Below are 19,307 nucleotides of genomic sequence, written 5' to 3'. Positions count from 1 at the left end.
TCCATGGACCTGGAGTCATGAAAATCCAGGTGGCTTACCTCAAATGCCTGGGTAGTACTCATTCTTTCCTACCCCAGACTCTCTGTCTTCTGCTCCTGCCCTTCTTGACCCCCCAGCCTGTCAGGGCTAAATTATAGCTTACCTAGTGTCTTGGTCCTCCTTGCCCCCACCTTGGTTTCCCTGATAGCTGGAGCCCTATAAAAGTCTCTGGAATTAATTGCTTGGCACTGACTGCTTTGAGAAAAGAATCCAATTCAGCCAGCTAGCTTTGACTAAATTCTCCACTATTAAAATATTAAAACCTAATCTCTGTCTTGCCTTGGTTTCTCTAGCATTACAAAACATACCTTTTGATTTTTTTCAGGAAATTTTTTGGGGAGATTTGTGGTTTTTCTTCCAACATAACAATTATGGAAATGTTTTTTCATGACTACACATGAATAATCTACAATCAAATTGTTTGCATTCTCAATGGCTCAGGAAGATTAGGAGAAAATAACCAGAGGCTTAAAAATGAATGTAAAAAATGCTTTTGCATATAAATTTATTTTATTTTAAAATAATTCTTGTATATGTATATGTGTGTATGATTTTACCATGTATTTGCATACTAATGAGATGGGTGTGCTTATTTTTGATGTTAGAGTTCTTCAGAGTTCTAGAGGGGAGCTTATCAGCCTGCCATTATAGGCTCTCCTGAAATGGCATGGCCCCAAGGAAAGAAAGAGCTGGGCTCACCAGCCAGAGAGTAACACAAGCCAATCTTTCAGCCAGCCTATTTCCTTATTTAGCACCTTGCAGCTTTTAATTTTTAGTTCTGTCAAAAAATCTATGTTTTTCAAACTAAGGAAACCAGAAAAGAGGGAATTAAGCGAAATCAAGTGTCAGGTTTTGCACTTAATGGTAAGAAGGGAGTAAAGGTCCTGGGTTGTCATGAGTTCAGGGCTGTTTTTCTTGTGCCCAGCTTACTTAGGGGTCCAACATTTTTACCAAGAAATTAAATCTTGACCAAATATTTGGTACTTTTGCCATATGTTTCACAACCCTATTGATTACAACCCAGAAGAAGCTGTGTTCTCAAATGACATCTAAGCCCTTGGGCAAATAGGCATGTTCATGTCTTGAACCCAGAAGAAGAAAATGACTTGAAGACATCTACAAGCAAAGCCATAGAATAAAACAGAGCTTGTGAACAACATAAAACTACAATTCTTGGGGAAATGTGAAAGGAAAGATTTAAAGTGAGACCCAAATAATTTTTAAACATTATATAAGAGCACTAGAGGGAAAATCTGGAAAAGAAAAGGGAACTTTGGAAAAAATCAAACTGGAAATATAAAAAGCTGCTTGGCACAAGAAACAAAAAAAAAATTGGGGGAGACTATTCCTCAAGTAAGAAATACCCTAAAAATCCAAATGAACTACACACTGTTAAAGCAAAATCATAAAAAATATGGAGAAAAGTCAAAAAAATGCAAAAATCAGAAGAAAATGAATCTTCTATGAAAAACAACCATCTTGGGGGGAAGGAATGGGAAGGAAGTTTGAGGAAAGGTAATTTTAAAATCTTTGGATCACCTGAAAGCCATGGACTCCTTCCCCACTTCACACTGCTTAAAGAGCTTAAACATTACATTTGAATAAGTAAAAACTATTTAGAAAAAAGAAAAAGGAATCTATTGAGTCCCTTGTGAAAGAAACCCCAAGTTATAAACTATGACAGATGTTATAGACAAAACCCAGAGCCTCCAAGTTTCTTGGGCTAACAGGCAGCGTCAGCCCGTGTCCTTGCTGGTTCTACCCTGCCACTACCTGTCTTGTGACACTTTTTTGTGTCTGGAAGTGAACATGGGAGAATTACAGCAAAGCTCACTGTTTCCCCTAACTCTAATCCTGTTTTTATAAAACACTCAGAATCTAGTTTGGGTGAGTCCTTTTCCTGGGGTAGATCACGCCTGTCCTCCACCTCTACCATTAGAAACTAGCCAGAGAGACTTTCCCTACCCTGATACCTTGAGACTGCTGATTCTCATGATCAAGCTCCAGATGCCTGAGCCCATTAAAAGGCTATCAATTGGGGCTGAGTTTTTCTTGTCAAGGGACCATCTTATCAAAGTCTCTCTTGGCACCTTTGGTTCTGAAGAAAACCCACTCACCATCAATTTGTTAATTATCGAGTAGCCTAATTAATAAGTTGCAAACTATCTCTCAGGGTTTTTTTCATGGCATCCCCTTCCACCAGTTTTTGATGACACCACCTTTAAAGGAAAATAGTACCCTTGGCCTTGGGGGTCCTGGAACTTTCTAACCAACTAAAGCAAGATTTTCAATTGTCCCACACTCCTAAGGGACCTACCCTTTTCATGTTTGTGGATGATCCAACTTGCCTCCCCTGCCTGACCTCGTGTCAGGAAGCTACCAAGTCCCCCATAACTGCTTTTGTTTTTGTCTGTTTTTTAATAAAAACTCAGATATGGGGTAAGCCACAAGAAGCTTGAAGCAGCTTATTCCCAGTTTTCACTCTTCCGCTGTCTTCTTGTTTTCAGTCTGTTTCAGTCTCCTCTTTTTCTCTCTCAATAACTCAGTGCACATCACATCTCCCTCTCTTTTCCCTGTCTCAACACATTCTTCTGAGTCTCTGGCTTTCTTTTCACTATCTTTCCAACCATTATTCTACATATGTTTGTGTAACTTCAGGCTATTCGCTGGATAGGTCAAATACTTAAGCCACTTAAGCCAATATTTTGACCCCACGGAATGATGGGAGTCATTGGAAGAGGCCCCAATATTGGGAAAGACTGATAGGAAAGGGGAAGGGAGGGAGATGAAAAGAAGGTATCACGAAAACAGGAAACAAGAACTTAGACATCTTCAGAAGAGGCTGGCATAGTGTGTGTAGTCCATGAGGTCATGAAGTCGAAACAACTCAATGGCAACAATGGTGGTGGACAGTACAGCTGTCTATACAGCTATATCTCCTCTGTCTCTCGAACCTTTTACCATCTTTCCATCCATCTATCCATCCATCCATGCATCGAACTATTTTTATGCATTTCTTTATGTATTAATGTTGCATTATAAAGTCTCTTCAAGTGTTCCAAATCATTATTGATCAGAGAAATGCAAATTAAGACAACTCTGAGATACCACTACACACCTGTCAGATTGGCTAAGATGACAGGAAAAAATAATGATGAATGTTGGAGGGGATGCGGGAAAACGGGGACACTAATGCATTGTTGGTGGAGTTGTGAACGAATCCAGCCATTCTGGAGAGCAATCTGGAATTATGCCCAAAAAATTATCAAATTGTGCATACCCTTTGATCCAGCAGTGTTTCTATTGGGCTTATACCCCAAAGAAATACTAAAGAAGGGAAAGGGACCTGTATGTGCCAAAATGTTTGTAGCAGCCCTGTTTGTAGTGGCTAGAAACTGGAAAATGAATGGATGCCCATCAATTGGAGAATGGCTGGGTAAATTGTGGTATATGAATGTTATGGAATATTATTGTTCTGTAAGAAATGACCAGCAGGATGAAGACAGAGAGGACTGGCGAGACTTACATGAACTGATGCTAAGTGAAATGAGCAGAACCAGGAGATCATTATACATTTCGACAACGATATTGTATGAGGACATATTTTGATGGAAGTGGATTTCTTTGACAAAGAGACCTGAGTTTCAATTGATAAATGACGGACAAAAGCAGCTACACCCAAAGAAAGAACACTGGGAAACGAATGTGAACTATCTGCATTTTTGTTTTTCTTCCCGGGTTATTTATACCTTCTGAATCCAATTCTCCCTACGCAACAAGAGAACTGTTCATTTCTGCAAACATATATTGTATCTAGGATATACTGCAACATATGCAACATATAAAGGACTGCTTGCCATCTAGGGGAGGGGGTGGAGGGAGGGAGGGGGAAAAAATCGGAACAGAAACGAGTGCAAAGGATAATGTTGTAAAAAAAAAAAAAAAATTACCCTGGCATGGATTCTGTCAATATAAAGTAATTATTAAATAAAAATTTTAAAAAAAAGTCTCTTCATCCATTTATCTCTATCTTCAACTCTATTTTTAAAAATGTATCTACCCATGCATTCACTGTCAATCATCCATTATCCCTCCCTCTGTCCCCTGTCTCTCTCTACCTCACTTCCTATTTTGTTTGTTAGCTTTCGTGAGTTCCCCTCTGGGGTGTTATATATACTTTTGTGTTTTCTTCCAGTACCTTTTGGCAGGCCTCTTAAACTGCCTCCAGTTGCTTTTGTCATGATGGCATTTCATACTTTCTCTTTCCATTCATCTGTTGTTTGTTTTTCATTTCTGTGACTCTTAACTGTGGCCACTGATTCCTGGAAAAGATCTATGTGTGGATGTTGAGACGGTTTTTTACACCATGGAACTTTAACCCCTGGCTGCATTTGGGGTGGTTATTGATCTGAACTGATACTAAGGCTGCCTCCAGAAAACCTCCCCAAGAAACCTGCTCCCAGGGAGAACCATTATATTATAAAAAAGAAGAGAACAGCACATTTTGGTATACCTTTCGGTTTCCCTCTAAGTCTGCGTCAAGCCACTTAAAAGTTTTCGGTTTCTTCTCTTCCTTGCCCTGGTTGACATGGTGCCGTTCTGTGACTTGTTACTGTTGACAGAAAGCTTTGCCTACAGTTTGTGACATCCTTTTCTTAGGAAGACCATTTTATATGCCCCTATCACTAGTACTACGTGGCACTGAGATATTTCCAGGGTTGTGGTGTTTTCGAAATTTATTTTTGGCAGGCCACGACTTCCTTATGGGACTGGAGCAGGAGGGGATGTCGACTTGATTCTCTATTGACTGTATCAGTTGGTGTTCATCCTTCATTTTAGAAGAGACCCAATGACATCATGAAGGCCTTAACTCGTGCAGGAATCAGATTTAAGCAAAGCAGAGTTTTGCCAAGTTTCCAGCCTCACTCTCCCTGAAGTCCAGAGACGAGACCTAAGTCTGGACCAGTGGCTGATGGCCTGGGACGCGGCGCACGACTGTGGCATCCTATGGGACTGACCGAGTTCCAAGCACCCCACCCGGCCAGCGTCAGCTGCCTTGGTCACGGGAACAAAGTGTTCTCCCCGCACGTTCTACCAAGGAAAGTCTTCATAGGCTGGGAGTAGGCGGCTCCCTGCACTTGGTGATGGGCGTGAGGCCTGCTTGCCCCCCCCCCCAGTGGTTTCCTGCGGTGTGACCACAGCTCGAGTGACAGCTTCTTAAGAAGGACCGCCAATTTCATCATCAGGGCAAATGGCTGGCGGGGTACCCAGGGGGAGAGAGAGGCATGTTTCTTTTTTTCATTTAATTTTTTCCATTCCATTTTCTCTCTCGTGACCTACTCCCCCCAAATGATAAATCAGTATGAAAAACTGAAGCCTTCTCACAAACCTGTAGAACCAAGTACACCGGAGTGCCCCACGAGGCATTTCTAAAAGCGCGCCCACGCTGCTCTATGAGCCTCTGCAGGCATGGGAATGTGTGTACAGCCCCAGGCTCCGTGTCTGCCTGTGTGAGGGTACATCTAGTTCTAGGTACCGGTAGGTGGCTGTGGATCGAGGGATGATGTATGTCTGGATGCCCTTCGGCACGTCTGTCCCAGAAGGTCTCCACTTTCATCACTGGCCCTCTGGAGTTGCTTTGGACCAGTGGGGCTGGTCAGGGTCCTGGGAAGTTCCTTCCTTTTCTTAGTGAGTTCCAGCGTTTCCCTGCTGCCAGCAGCGCCAAATGCAAATGCCCACTTGCTCTCCAGACTCTCTGCGCCTCAGTTCACCTCGCCAGTCCGACATGCGCACTTTGCCCTTCCCTCCACACACGGTCAAGTGCAGCCAGGTTAACTTTATACTCGCACGGACTCTCTCCTCTCCTCTCTCTTGTAAAACCTCTCTTTGATTTGAGGCCCAAGCGCCACTGCCCCGTACTGCGCTGGGACCCCTCCTTGGCTGAAGGCCCTCCTTCACGACAATCACCGCGGGTCGGGTTCATCCCTACCCGTCCATGTCCACCTTGTCTTCTGGTCTGGAGGGCAGTCTTCTTGAGGACAGGAAGGTTTCCCTTCTGCCGTTTATCCCAACACCAGCCCAGGGCCCGGCACCGACTAGATGCTTAGCTGATGGACGGGCCTAAAGCTCTGCCCAAGAACAAACGCACAGCCAGAGCCAGGAGCAGAGAGGGAGGAATTCTTTATTCAGGGAGGCCAAGCTACAAGGCAAAGGGTCTCCAGCGCGGTGCAGACAAAGCTTCGTCTCACTGAGGTGACGGGCGCTCCGATTCCCCGTGAACCTCTCTCTGGGATGAGCCAGCGGGGTGGCCAATGCCAGGCTTGGCTTGCTGATCTTTTTGGGGAATCTCCATGACAGCCTGGGAGGGGGAAGATGGGGAGAGGCAGAAAAGGGTAAAGAAGGACCACGAGCCAGCAAACAGGGATACCCCCCCCACACACACCTCTCTCTACTTCTGCCTTTCCTTAACCTCCTCACTGCTGGCGTCTCTCTTCCACATCTCCTTTTCCATTTGCTCATGTCTGTCTCCCAAGGGCCCTTGATTCTTTTTCTTTGAACTCTCCCATGGCCAGGGAGATTTTCATGTTTACCCCTCCTCACTCACCTCGGTAACAAGGCTGCTTTCCCCTCCAGCAGCCCCCTCTGGGCTTCTCTCCTGAGACCCTCCCATGCCGCTGTGGCCAACAGCTTCCAGCTGCTTCTTCATCCTGTGCCAGGAGCCACAATTGGAGAGCCCAAGTTAGGGAGGGCTGCGCCAAGGAGAGGGGCACAGAGAAAGGGAAAAACCCAGAGAAGGATCGAAGAGAAGAGAGAAGGGAAGGCGAGCTGGAGAAAGAGAAACGGGAGGGAAAAGTCAGCAAGGCCAAGGGGACAGACACAGAGAGAAACACCCCGCAATGCGCTGGTGCACGCGCGCACACCAACAGCGAGAGACTAATGAGATTCGGGGGAAGAGAGATAGCTAACCAAGTGGTTCCCCACCCCCTCTGGAGGGGCTTTGGGGTTCACCTCTGGTATTTCTGCTGCAGCTGGCGATAGCGTAGAGCAGCTGCCTCCAGGAATTCTGTGGCTTTCTTGTTCTCTTCTTCAAGCAGTTGCCTAAGAGAGGTTGCCTGGAATGAGCAGCCCTCAAGCTGCCCAGCTTAGCGGCCCCCACCCCCTGCGCCCTGCCCCGCACCCAACAGAGACTCACACGGCCGCAGCAGCCTCGGCACTGCGCAGGAAGGCATCCACACCGCTGGCAGCTGGGGCTTCGGCCCCGCCCTCAGGCCCGCTCAACGCGCCCAGCTGGGCCTGGATGCTGCCAGGCTTCTCCTGACTGCGCCTCTCTGGTCACAGGAGTACAAACGACATTAACCGCGCTCTCACCCGGGATTTCCTCGTCCCTGCCCGGTCCCCCTTCCTGAGGACTGTGTACAGGTGGAGACTGCAGTCTTGGGCTCCACCTGGGGCAAATGCCCCTCTCCCCCTTCAGGGGGAGGCAGGTTATCTTTAAGGGAACCTAGGAGGAAGTCCAAGGAATGGGGAGGCTCGGTTTTCTCCCCAAAGGGGCGTTACTCACCTTTCCCTCCTCACTTCCACCCTCTGCTTCCCCCCCCACAGGGCCCCTTCCCCTCCCCCCACAGGGTTCCTCACCCTCCATCAGCAGCTGCTCCTTGTGGCGGCTGATGACGCGCATTTCCTGGGACAGTCTGTCTGCCCTCTGAAAGAAGGAAGAAATGGAAGCCTGCAGTGGTCCGAGATCCCTCCCTCTCCAGTCCTGTCTGCCCTCAGGCCTCCCTTGGGGAGTTCACCAAAAGTCCGCGAGAAGAGTTCCTAACCTATTCCTGAGCAGCATCTCTTTTACATCGACAACAGGTGGCCATCTACCTGAATCCACTTGATCCACTGAGATCACAAATGCAGCTTTCTCGAAGCCTTCTCAAAACCACGGCTGCCCCCCTCCAGGTTAAACACAACTCCTTAACAGCCTGGTCCCATGTCCTGTCCCCAAATACTCTTCCACTTCACCTCCTCTTCCAAGCCCTGTGACCCTTTCACTGCCCCCTCCGAACAGGTGGGTCCCTCTATTCAAGGAGTCCCCGGATCTTATGCTCCCCGACAATAACCAGGTTCCTTTGATCCCAACCAGGGGTTTCCCCCTCACGTGGAATTCCCAGAGGGCCTTGTGCTTCTCCATCATTCCCTCTAGTTGCTGGCCAAACTCCATCCTAAGACAGAAGACAGCACAGGGCTGGTCAGAGTCGGTGCCATTAGAGGCTCGCCCTCCAGCCCAGAAGCCTTCCAGCACTGACCAAGAGCTGGAACAAGGGCTTACATTTGATTCCTTTTCTTGAGTCTTTCTTCCTGGATTTTAGAGCTGAGCTCGGTTATCCTCTTCTTGCATCTCCTAGTCATTGCCAGCTGCCTGGAAAATGGAGGTTGGGGGAAGAGGGAACCTCAGAAGCCAGTAACCCTGACCCCTCTCGGGCAACCCTTAAGAACCCCTTCCGCTATTGATGTTCTGTGCAGGCAGAGGCCAGTGGGGGGGGGGGAGCAATTCTGTTTCGCCTGGAAATTTGTGCCCCTTCCCAACCCTCCTGCTGCATGGTGCCTCAAACGACAGAGGAACCACAGTCGGTTGGGCCCTCAGGCTCCAGGATCCTGTGAGCTGGATCAAGAAAGCGCCTGGGGCACTGGATGCTTTTGCATCTGGGTCCCTCAGCATGGAGCCTGCTAATGCCCCGGAAGGCCTTACATGCTGGTGGCCTTACCCTCACCCGCACCAGTGAAGGCCAAGGACAGACAATTCTGGCTTCGAAACAACTCTGGGGCCAGACACACGTGTTAATACCAATTTAAGGCCACAGATTAAATTTGATGGCCTGGGATCTAGAAATGATCTGAGGGCTAAGGTTGAGATTAAAGGGAACGAGTGAGACAAGGGGCCACTGACCTGAGAGCCTCAGTTTCTTTTTCCTGGCAGTGCAGGGAAAGGGTCCTCAGAGTTTCTAGAACGGAAGGTCACAGAGCCAGCAGTGGACTTAAATGGCACACAAACCGTGTTCGCAAGCGCCCTGCCATTTTGGAGGTACTTGACCATCCTGGAGGCCCCCCACCATTAGTCCCTCCCCTCTCAAACCACCCTAGGTTCAGCAACTTTGGGCCTTTATTTGAACTGGTTCTCTCTACCCTTAATCTTGAGTCACATTATATATCTACTGCCTTCCCCACTACAACTGTGAGCTCCTTGAGAGTCAAGATCATTACATTCCTTCCATTTGAACCCGCCCTCCCTGGCACAGAAGGTGCTGAATAAAGGCTTGTTGCTTGGTCGATACCTTGCTTCTTGCTCAGGACTTCTTTCACCTGTGCCTCCTCCAAGCTCACTGCAAGGGACAGAAATCAGATGGTCAGCTTTACCTTTCGGTCCTGCTCCAGTCTTTGTCCGCACGGCCTTCAGCAAGCTGGCGGGGTTGCCAAAATAATTCTCCGTAAGCACAGGATCTGTTTGCGGCCTTCCACCCTACTCAGTGGAATCCCAGTGGTTTCCAGGGTTGTGAGCTCAGAGGCCCCGGCTTGGCACATAACAAATTGGGGCCCAGAAGCAAAATCAAAGTCAATCAAAAATAAATCCCTTTTTGGCTTTTAAAGCCCTTCGCCATTTGCCCCCAACCTACCTTTCTAATATTTCATGACCCACGGAGCTCCACAATCCACTGCAACTAGTCCCCCCTGCATCGTTCATCCGGGACATATGACTTCATCTCCCTATCTTTGCAATGGTCAAGCCTCAGGACTCAAATATTGAGTCCTTCCTTCTCTCCACCTCACAGAATTCCTCTTTCTGCAAGCACCACCATTGTTTGACGTCCTTCCTGACCCCCAATTGAGGCCTCCCTCCATAGTCACCTCCCATTTAACAACCTGTGTACTCATTCACTTGATATTCACTCCACCTCTACTTAATATGTGTGCCTACTGTTTTCCCCAACAGAACCTAAGCTCTTTGAGGGTAGCGATTAGTCAGTCTTTGCATTTGTCTGTTCAGTGCCTGCACCATGGAAAACCATGGCCCTTTTAAGGTAAGGTTCATAACAAAGTCTCAGTCTGAGTGAATAAGACAAGGTAAGAAATGAAGCAGAAATATCTAGACAAAAAAATTGATTAATATGCCTTCCATGCAGGTGTTCTGCCTAAAGTTTTGAGCACTGCAACCTGGCAACATAGCTTAGGTTTATGGGCTAGGACCTTAAACCCAATAGTAATTATGTATTATGAATATATACATATATTATATTCTATATTTATATATACATATGTGTGTATGTATATATATATGTGTGTGCATATGTATGTATATATATGTAAATTTATATATTAGAACAAAAATGGTTTCCACTTCTCAGTCTAAGTGCATATCTTTGTGGCGTTGGATATTTGTGTCTTTTCTATCTCACTGCACTACCCAGCACAACCCTCCCACACACTATCTGCCCAAAGGGGTTTGTTGAACTAAGCAGGAATTTCAAGGTTTCAAAGATTTCACTGGCTCCTGTGAATGCAAGTATGGAAAGTGGACCCACTTAGATAAAATTGGATGTCTTTAGGATAGAAAGATCTGGAGATAAAAGGGTTGCTTGAAGCTGTAGCACCTACATTCATTTGCAAATGGTTTTTCCCACTTGTTTTCCCTTCCTCACTTATTTTAAGTTGGAGGAATATGAAAAGCAGAAACACCATTACAATCCTTCCTTGACCAACCCAAGCCTCTGAGCCTTGTCCACATTGTGAAGTGTTATTCAGGGAAATGAATATCAAATAGGTACAAAGAAATGCCAAGACCAGTGAGATAGCTCTCTACACCAAGCTTGGGGAGTTTCTCAAAGCATTGGCTCACCCTGCCGTAGTTCAGTAATTCTGCTGATCATGTTTTCAATCCTAGGCTCTAGGTTTCCTTCTGTGGACATGTAAGAATGCAAGGTTAGTCAGAAACAATTATTTTGGTCCCTATATATTTTAGTCAGTTCTTAAATATTTTATACAGTTTTTTTTATATTTAGTTTTTACATATTTAATTATATTATTAGTTCTAGTATATGATAACTTTATATGTATTAGCCATAGATTTTAAAGTTCTTATATATTTTCTTATAGTTTCATATATAGGTCTTTATACATATATATACAGTTCTTATACATAGCTTTTATAAGTTCATATACGTTTCCATTTTTAGACTATACAAAGTACATTCATTTTTCCCATGTGAGTCATATTGGGAGAAAACATAGAACAAAAGAAAAAAAACATGAGAAAAAGGAAAAGAAAAATATGGAAATTGCATGCTTTGATCTGCATTCAGTCTCCATAGTTCCCTCTCTCGATGCAGATGGCATCCCTGTATTGCTGAGAAGAGTCCATCATAGATGATCATCATGCAATCTCACTGCCGCTGCTGTGCTCCTGAATACAATTTTCTCCTGGTTCTGCTTGCTTCCCTCAGCATCAGGTGATGGAAGTCTTTCGGGCTTTTCTGAAATCTACCCCCTATTCATCATTTCTTATAGAGCAAGAAATATTCCATCACTTTATGGGAACAATTAAAGCAAGAATTAAAACTCTGATCAAGCTTTTAAAAATCTTTGACCAGCTGAGCACAGATTATCTTGATCACCTCCTTAACAGATCTCAATCCTCTACAATTTGGTGACTAGTCACTAAATTACCATGGCCTAAAAATGCTGATGAGGCTTTCTGAGATCAGTTCCTGGGCAAGTGAGCCATGATCCATTACCAGGCCCCGGGCAAGTGAGCCATGATCCATTACCAGGCCCCGGGCAAGTGAGCCATGATCCATTACCAGGCCCAAGGCTTCAAAAGTCTGCCTGGGTTAGTAGAGCCTGCCTATCTCCACGGGCTTTTGTGTTTCACTGGCAGAGCCCTCTGAGACCCTGGGTTCCCTTCCACAGCAAAATCAGTCAGTCAAGCCATCATCATACAATGACATTTGCCAGGCACTAGGAACATAAAGAAAAAAGCCCTCAAGAAGCTTACGTTGTGTTGGGCAGATGCTATAAACAAGTTTTCACGGAGAAGGCGACAGCTGAGCTGAGCTTGCAAAGAAAGTAAGAGATTTTATGAGGCAGTAGTAAGAAGGAAATGAGTTCCAGGCATGTAGGCAAGAGCCAAGAAAATTAGAAAGGTGTTACACTTCGACAACGATATTGTATGAGGACATATTTTGATGGAAGTGGATTTCTTTGACAAAGAGACCTGAGTTTCAATTGATAAATGACGGACAAAAGCAGCTACACCCAAAGAAAGAACACTGGGAAACGAATGTGAACTATCTGCATTTTTGTTTCTCTTCCCGGATTATTTATACCTTCTGAATCCAATTCTCCCTACGCAACAAGAGAACTGTTCGGTTCTGCAAACATATATTGTATCTAGGATATACTGCAACATATCCAACATATAAAGGACTGCTTGCCATCTAGGGGAGGGGGTGGAGGGAGGGAGGGGAAAAAAAAAAAAAATCGGAACAGAAAATTAGAAAGGTGGCCAATTTGCAGATCGGTGCGGTTTGTGTGCCACGTCAGGAAAAATAAGCAAAGAGAGTAGGAAGGTTTGGTGTTTCCAGGATAACATGTCAGGGACAGAAAGGACCAGAGAAGAAAGAATCTAACCCTAACCCTAAGTTCGCTCAGGATACTTTTTAACTTGTTCAGTGTCCAGGAGAACATGAGCTTACTAATTAATGGCAGTGTTGGTGAGTGGCAAGCACCCTGATGAGAGCCAAAGAAAAGCTTTATTAGAGAAGCCTATGATGGCTGCGTTCAAGTAAGTGATGCAGAAGGCGCTGCATGCAATGGAGGGTGGCCTGAAGAACAGGGGCAGGGAGGGAATCAGGCTCAAAGCTATTTGGTTTTGTTCTTGAGGCATTGATTGGAATAGCTTACTCTAGTTAGTGGAATAATGCCTTTCACCAAAGACCTTCCAGGAAAGGATGGTTAACTCTTCAGAGACATCATTATCTATATTTTTGCTCAGCTCTGTTCTGGACTTCCATTTCTAATCCATCCTACATGATGTTGCCTACACTGTGTGATACAGGTTTCCCTAAACTTAATCTCCTAATTGGACACTCTCCAACACAAGCAATTTAAATGACTCTCTTTTTCCTTCTCTCTTTACCTTTATGAACCTTTGTTTAGTGGTTAAAAGTCTGTCCCCAATCTTTGCCCCTTAATTTGGAGACAATGTGAGCTTGAGAATTCTTTTGCTATATCTGTGATACTAATCTGAGGACTATAGCATTGCTGGGGTGCCTTTGGTTTCAAAGTTTAATAGCCCAGACAATGACCCTCAATTTTTTTTTTTTTGAGTTGAGGTAAACCCTTTTTCTACTACATGCAAAACTGGGATATCCCCAAGAATCCAGGAAGGGTTCTTGTAATTGTCAAGTGAAATTTTATGCTCCATACTTTCCTTGACTGGGGATTTCTTGCAGTTTTTGGTACAGCCCCCTCCTTGACTGAGGAACATTTATTTGCCATACCTTGGAGGAGGTGAGATACTGTAGAAATAGAAATTTTAAGGGAAAGAAATTTGTGCAAGGATTTCCCCTGAGGCTGTGTCTTAAAAAAATAAAAAGAGTCAAAACACTTATTTTCTTTTTGTAATACTAGTGTCAATATGTCTGGGTGGATCAGGAAAAGTGACCCGATAATGGTTCTATTAACTATAGCTATCTTGCAGCTTGATTTGTTTTGTTATAGAGAAAGCAAGTACTCCTTATATGTAACTCTTTGTGACTTTGTCCCAGGATCCTCAATTAAGACAGAACTGCAGGATCTTTCTGATAAAATTTAAAGAAGGGAACTGAAAGCCGAGACTGCCCTTCCTGGATGGCCCCTTTCCTGTCCATTCCTATGGGGAGAGAGTATCAATATCCCACTTTATCGACTTATGCAGTCCTAATCAGTAGTCCTGAGAATATCTTGTGAGATCATGACCTCTATGTGAGATCTGCTCTATTATTGGTGGTATTGAAGGGGAGGGATCAGTTCCCTTTAAGATTATCATTCTAAAACTGTGTTCCCATTTGATCTGGGATACCTTTTGGAATCTTGCCACCCCAGATAAGTTATCTTCTGGGGATGCCAGACTCTTTAATTCAATTAAAAATCTTTGTCAAAAGGCCCTCCTTTGGAATGTTGTTAATTCCTATGCCCAAAAAATTATCAAATTGTGCATCCCCTTTGATCCAGCAGTGTTTCTATTGGGCTTATATCCCAAAGAAATACTAAAGAAGGGAAAGGGACCTGTATGTGCCAAAATGTTTGTGGCAGCCCTGTTTGTAGTGGCTAGAAACTGGAAACTGAATGGATGCCCATCAATTGGAGAATGGCTGGGTAAATTGTGGTATATGAATGTTATGGAATATTATTGCTCTGTAAGGAATGACCATCAGGATGAATACAGAGAGGCTTGGAGAGACCTACATGGACTGATGCTAAGTGAGATGAGCAGAACCAGGAGATCATTATACACTTCGACAACGATATTGTATGAGGACATATTTTGATGGAAGTGGATTTCTTTGACAAAGAGACCTGAGTTTCAATTGATAAAAGACGGACAAAAGCAGCTACACCCAAAGAAAGAACACTGGGAAACGAATGTGAACTATCTGCATTTTTGTTTTTCTTCCCGGGTTATTTATACCTTCTGAATCCAATTCTCCCTGTGCAACAAGAGAACTGTTCGGTTCTGCAAACATATATTGTATCTAGAATATACTGCAACATATCCAATATATAAAGGACTGCTTGCCATCTAGGGGAGGGGTGGAGGGAGGGAGGGGGAAAAAATTGGAACAGAAAGGAGTGCAAAGGATAATGTTGTCAAAAAAAAAATTACCCTGGCATGGATTCTGTCAATATAAAGTAATTATTAAATAAAAATTAAAAAAAAATGTTGTTAATTCCAAATGGGAGATCTGGGCCGGATACTGCTAAGCATCTAGGCCTTAGAACTCTGTTTTTTTTTAAATCTGAAGCTTTAAGACCCCTTTTAAAGGACAATTTCCCTCACAGGATTTTGCAGAAGGTCTAAAGCAGCTGCTAGGACCCTAACCACTGAGAAGGCCCTCTTTTGTCAGCCTTCATTTCCTTAATAGAACTTTGCCTCTATAAGAGTCAGTCTCTTAGCAGAAGAGGCACTTTTCATTAGCAGCCTCATCCAACCCTGATCTGCAGCCAACCAGGAGGCTTTTCTGGCTGCTGCCATGATGCTCTGGGACTATAAAGCTTCTTCTCAAAGCAAGTTGACTCAGTGTCTTCAGGGTGGACCCCTGCTGAGAGCAGTGGCCAACTCAGTCCTTTCAAGATGCACCCTAGGATGTCTTACCTCCCCACTAGGTTCAGAGCATCCTCGAAGCCAAAGATCATCAGTGGCTTGCTAGTGGGAAGTTTCCCAGGTCTCAGGCTCTCTATCTGACTCTGAGAGTGTTACACTCTCAACTACGCCACTCATGCATTTGGTGGGCTCACCTCATTCACTACTGTGAGGAAGCTTTGGCTTCCTTCTACTCAAGTCAGCCTGACTGGAGGGACATGACTTTGGACAACCAGCAGGAGAATGGTCTCCTACTGGGCCCACTGGTTTCTACTGGAAGCCTCCATAGCATCCTCCAGTCCAAGTGGGACCTTGGCTCAGAGGGCCAAACTTCTTGTCCTCAGCAGAGCTTTAGGGGTAGGGAAAGAATAAATTGTGAACTTTCATGTGGCGCGCGCGCACACACACACACACACACACACACACACACACACACACACACACACACACACACCACACACAGACCACACATGAGACCACACACATACAGACATGCATAGCCACACAAGATATGTCACACACAGACCACACATGATGTCACACATACAGACCACACAAATGACACACACAGACCACACAAGATACAAGCCACACATGCACAGACCACACAAGTTATACACAGACCACACAAGTTACATATGTACACACCACACAACATTCAAGACACACACAGACCACACAAATAACACACACACACAGACCACACAAGATACAAGTCATACATACACAGAGCACACAGTGACACACAAACACACCACACAACATACAAGATACACACAGACCACACAAATGACACACACATACACAAGATACAAGACACACCACACACACGTGACACACAGAGGCCTTACAAGATACAAGTTATATGCACACAGACCACACAAGTTACACATACACACCGCACAACATATAACACACACACACACAGACCACACAAATGAAACACACACAGACCATACAAGATATAAGACACAGAGACCACAGAAGATACAAAACACACACAAAGACCATACAAAATATAAGACACAACATACACACAGGACACACCACACACAGAGTCACACAAGTGACAGACATAGACCATACAAGATACAAGTCATACATACACGGACCTCATAGTCACACACACACACACACACACACACACACACACACACACACACACACACACCCCACACACAAGATATAAGACACACACAGAAATCACACAAATGACACACACACAGACTATACAAGATATCTGATACCACACCAAACACACAAGACACACCACACACACAAATACATAAATGACACACACAGACCACACAAGATACAAGTTACACATATCACACACACATATACATAAGACACACACAGACATCACACACACAGAGACCACACAGACACCACAAAAGATACAAATCACACACAGACGATGCAAGATATGTCACACACAACCACACACACCACACAAGACAAATGAAACACACAACACACAAGATACAAGTTATACACATACCCCACACCACAAACAGAGACCATACAAGATACAAGGCACACACACAACACATAAGACACACCATACCATATGTAAGTCACAAATAACATACACACACAAGAGATATAAGATAAACCACATGTAACACACAACACAATGCAAATTACATACACAATCACACAAGACACATCACCCACACACACAAGATAGAAGACACACATACCATATGTACACACAGATCACATATACACAACCACACAAGACACTACATACACATACTACATACATACACCACAGAGACACACAGGCCACACACAGACACATGCAAATACTACACAAGATACACTTCAGATTACGTATCATTTTCACTCTGCCTAGCACTCTTAATCTTCTGGAAAAGAGGAGAAAATGAGCCACACCCTCAAGCAAGAATTTATTAAATTGGTTCTGGTGATTGGTTATAGAACCTCCCTTTAGGTCCATTCAGAATCCACATTGTACTCTGAGAAAACATTAAACCTGCTTTCCCTTTTGAATAACTTCTGACATTGGCATCATATAGTTTGGTGACATCTGGAATACCCTTTTTGAATAGGTCAATGAACATTTACCCAAATTCATAGAAGTTCACCTCCAGACTGTTACCCCAGGAAATACAGAGGACATGATATATGGAAATCTTCAAAGGTTTGAGATACTGACCTCTTAGGCACAAAGTGAAAAGGATCATACAGTGTTATGGGCCTGAACTCTGTATTTAAAACAAGGATTCTTACAAGGTGCTAACTCAGTGGAATTGATAAGACAATGGTTATCTAGTTTAGCATGGGGATTAATAATTCACTAGTTCAGTACTTAATATAGTTCTACAAGATTCACACCTACCATATAAACTGGGACTGAGACAGACTCAGAAGGGACCCAGAGACACATTCATTCCATTGTCCACCTTTGTGGTGGGTGGAGGCTGAAAAAGCACAGGCCTCTGAATTGGATATTTGGAACAACTTAGAATATTCTCTGAAATCTGATTGATATTGGACTATCTTCTCACCTGTAGTACTGGTGATTGTGTTAGGGTTCTGTCTTGTAGCTTCATTCCACTGCCAATCTCTTTAAGTTTTGCATCTCCCCTCCTTAGTCTGGACCTCACTAGGGCAGGAACAGTTCTACACTCCTTACCAGCCTGAAGTAGCTCCAGAAAATGAGACTTTTGTTCCTTTATCCCAGATGAATTTGGGTCCCAGTCCCTCCCTGCTTGGGGTGGGGAGGGAATGGGATAGGAAGGGGAAAGTGATACAGTATAACTCCTAGGAGGGATTTAATGCTATCAAGGTTACCTGGCCTTAGGAATAGTCCAAGTAGAAAGGATAAGAATTAAACTATTATGTCCCAATTTATTTGACCACAAATTACACCACAAATACTGACACTACAAATATTGCTGGCTGTCAGGTAACATCTTATTGGTGAAGTTTCTGAGATTAAGGAAGAATTGTAATGAGTGCTTAAGTTAATATAGTCAGAGGACAAAAGAGGATACTCCCCATTTGGCCTAAAAATACACCATCTTCAAATGGACACAGTGAGTTTGAGGTGGGTGGCAGTAAGGGAAAAGCCTTGAAGCATGGGATGGTGTGGACAGAATTGCAGGCCCAGGATCAGGAAACTCTCTGACCTCTCTGTCTCTGGGTCCTCCAGGGTAAAAGGCCTACTTCCCACAGCTGTTAGGTGAACCAAACGGGTAAAGCACTTAGTAAGTGACTGCTGTCTTCTCTTCACCCCCTCTGTTCCCGAGGTTATACAGCTAGCAGCAGTGTTTTTAATCAAGCTTCTAAGACATTACCTTGCTTCAGCCTTTTCACTGTCAACAGCAATTCTTCTTCTTTCTTGGGACTTCTGGTCTGTGCTGTGAAGGAAAGGGAAAAGAAGGTAAAAGGACTGTATGTGGTCATTTCTGGGAAACGCTTCCCCCCAGGGCTTTTCATCGGATTTTAGGTAGAGGACTGGCCTGATAGTGTTTCCTTAGAAACGGGAGGTGGGTTAAAACCGCACTTCAGAGAGCTCTCCCCCACCCCCACCCCCTTCGAACATGGGGAAGGTCAGAGAAGCTAGTTCCAAGGGAGGCACAGTTGGGGGGATGCAGCTTTGGAGATGCATTGAGGGGGTCGTGGTGTCCGTGCAGAACGCAAGATTTTGCCTACGGAGGCGCGCGCTGTCCGGGGTTAGGGCGGGCCGCCGGTTTTATTTTGGGTATGTCTCCATGTCAGGCAAGTTCTTCTAAATTTCTGAATGTGTCTGTTATATTAAAAGGGGGGAAAATCAAGTTAACGTGGGATTTCTAGGGGCTTGGCGCGCTTTGCAAGGACAGGTTGAAATGGCCGTTGGGAGGGCAGCGGCTGCACG

At 44.6% G+C, this 19,307-nt stretch overlaps 1 protein-coding gene across 1 annotated transcript; it reads right to left on the bottom strand.

Annotated features, from left to right (window-relative positions):
• Nucleotides 1-6,202: 6,202 nt before the first annotated feature.
• LOC127542344 (synaptonemal complex central element protein 1-like) lies at nt 6,203-18,917 on the bottom strand. Its single transcript, XM_051967835.1, has 11 exons — nt 18,748-18,917; nt 10,919-10,978; nt 9,360-9,407; nt 8,975-9,029; nt 8,357-8,446; nt 8,186-8,249; nt 7,675-7,741; nt 7,232-7,367; nt 7,048-7,137; nt 6,644-6,746; nt 6,203-6,397 (listed from the first exon to the last, which is right to left on the bottom strand). Exons 1-11 carry the CDS (start codon nt 18,887-18,889, stop codon nt 6,284-6,286), a joined length of 969 nt encoding a protein of 322 aa, XP_051823795.1. The 5' UTR covers nt 18,890-18,917; the 3' UTR covers nt 6,203-6,283.
• Nucleotides 18,918-19,307: the final 390 nt, after the last annotated feature.

This window comes from Antechinus flavipes, chromosome X, assembly GCF_016432865.1.
Source record: "Antechinus flavipes isolate AdamAnt ecotype Samford, QLD, Australia chromosome X, AdamAnt_v2, whole genome shotgun sequence".
Taxonomy (NCBI): Eukaryota; Metazoa; Chordata; class Mammalia; order Dasyuromorphia; family Dasyuridae; genus Antechinus; species Antechinus flavipes.
The sequence above is the reverse complement of the archived record's forward strand: the minus strand, read 5'-3'. Positions and strand labels throughout refer to the sequence as shown.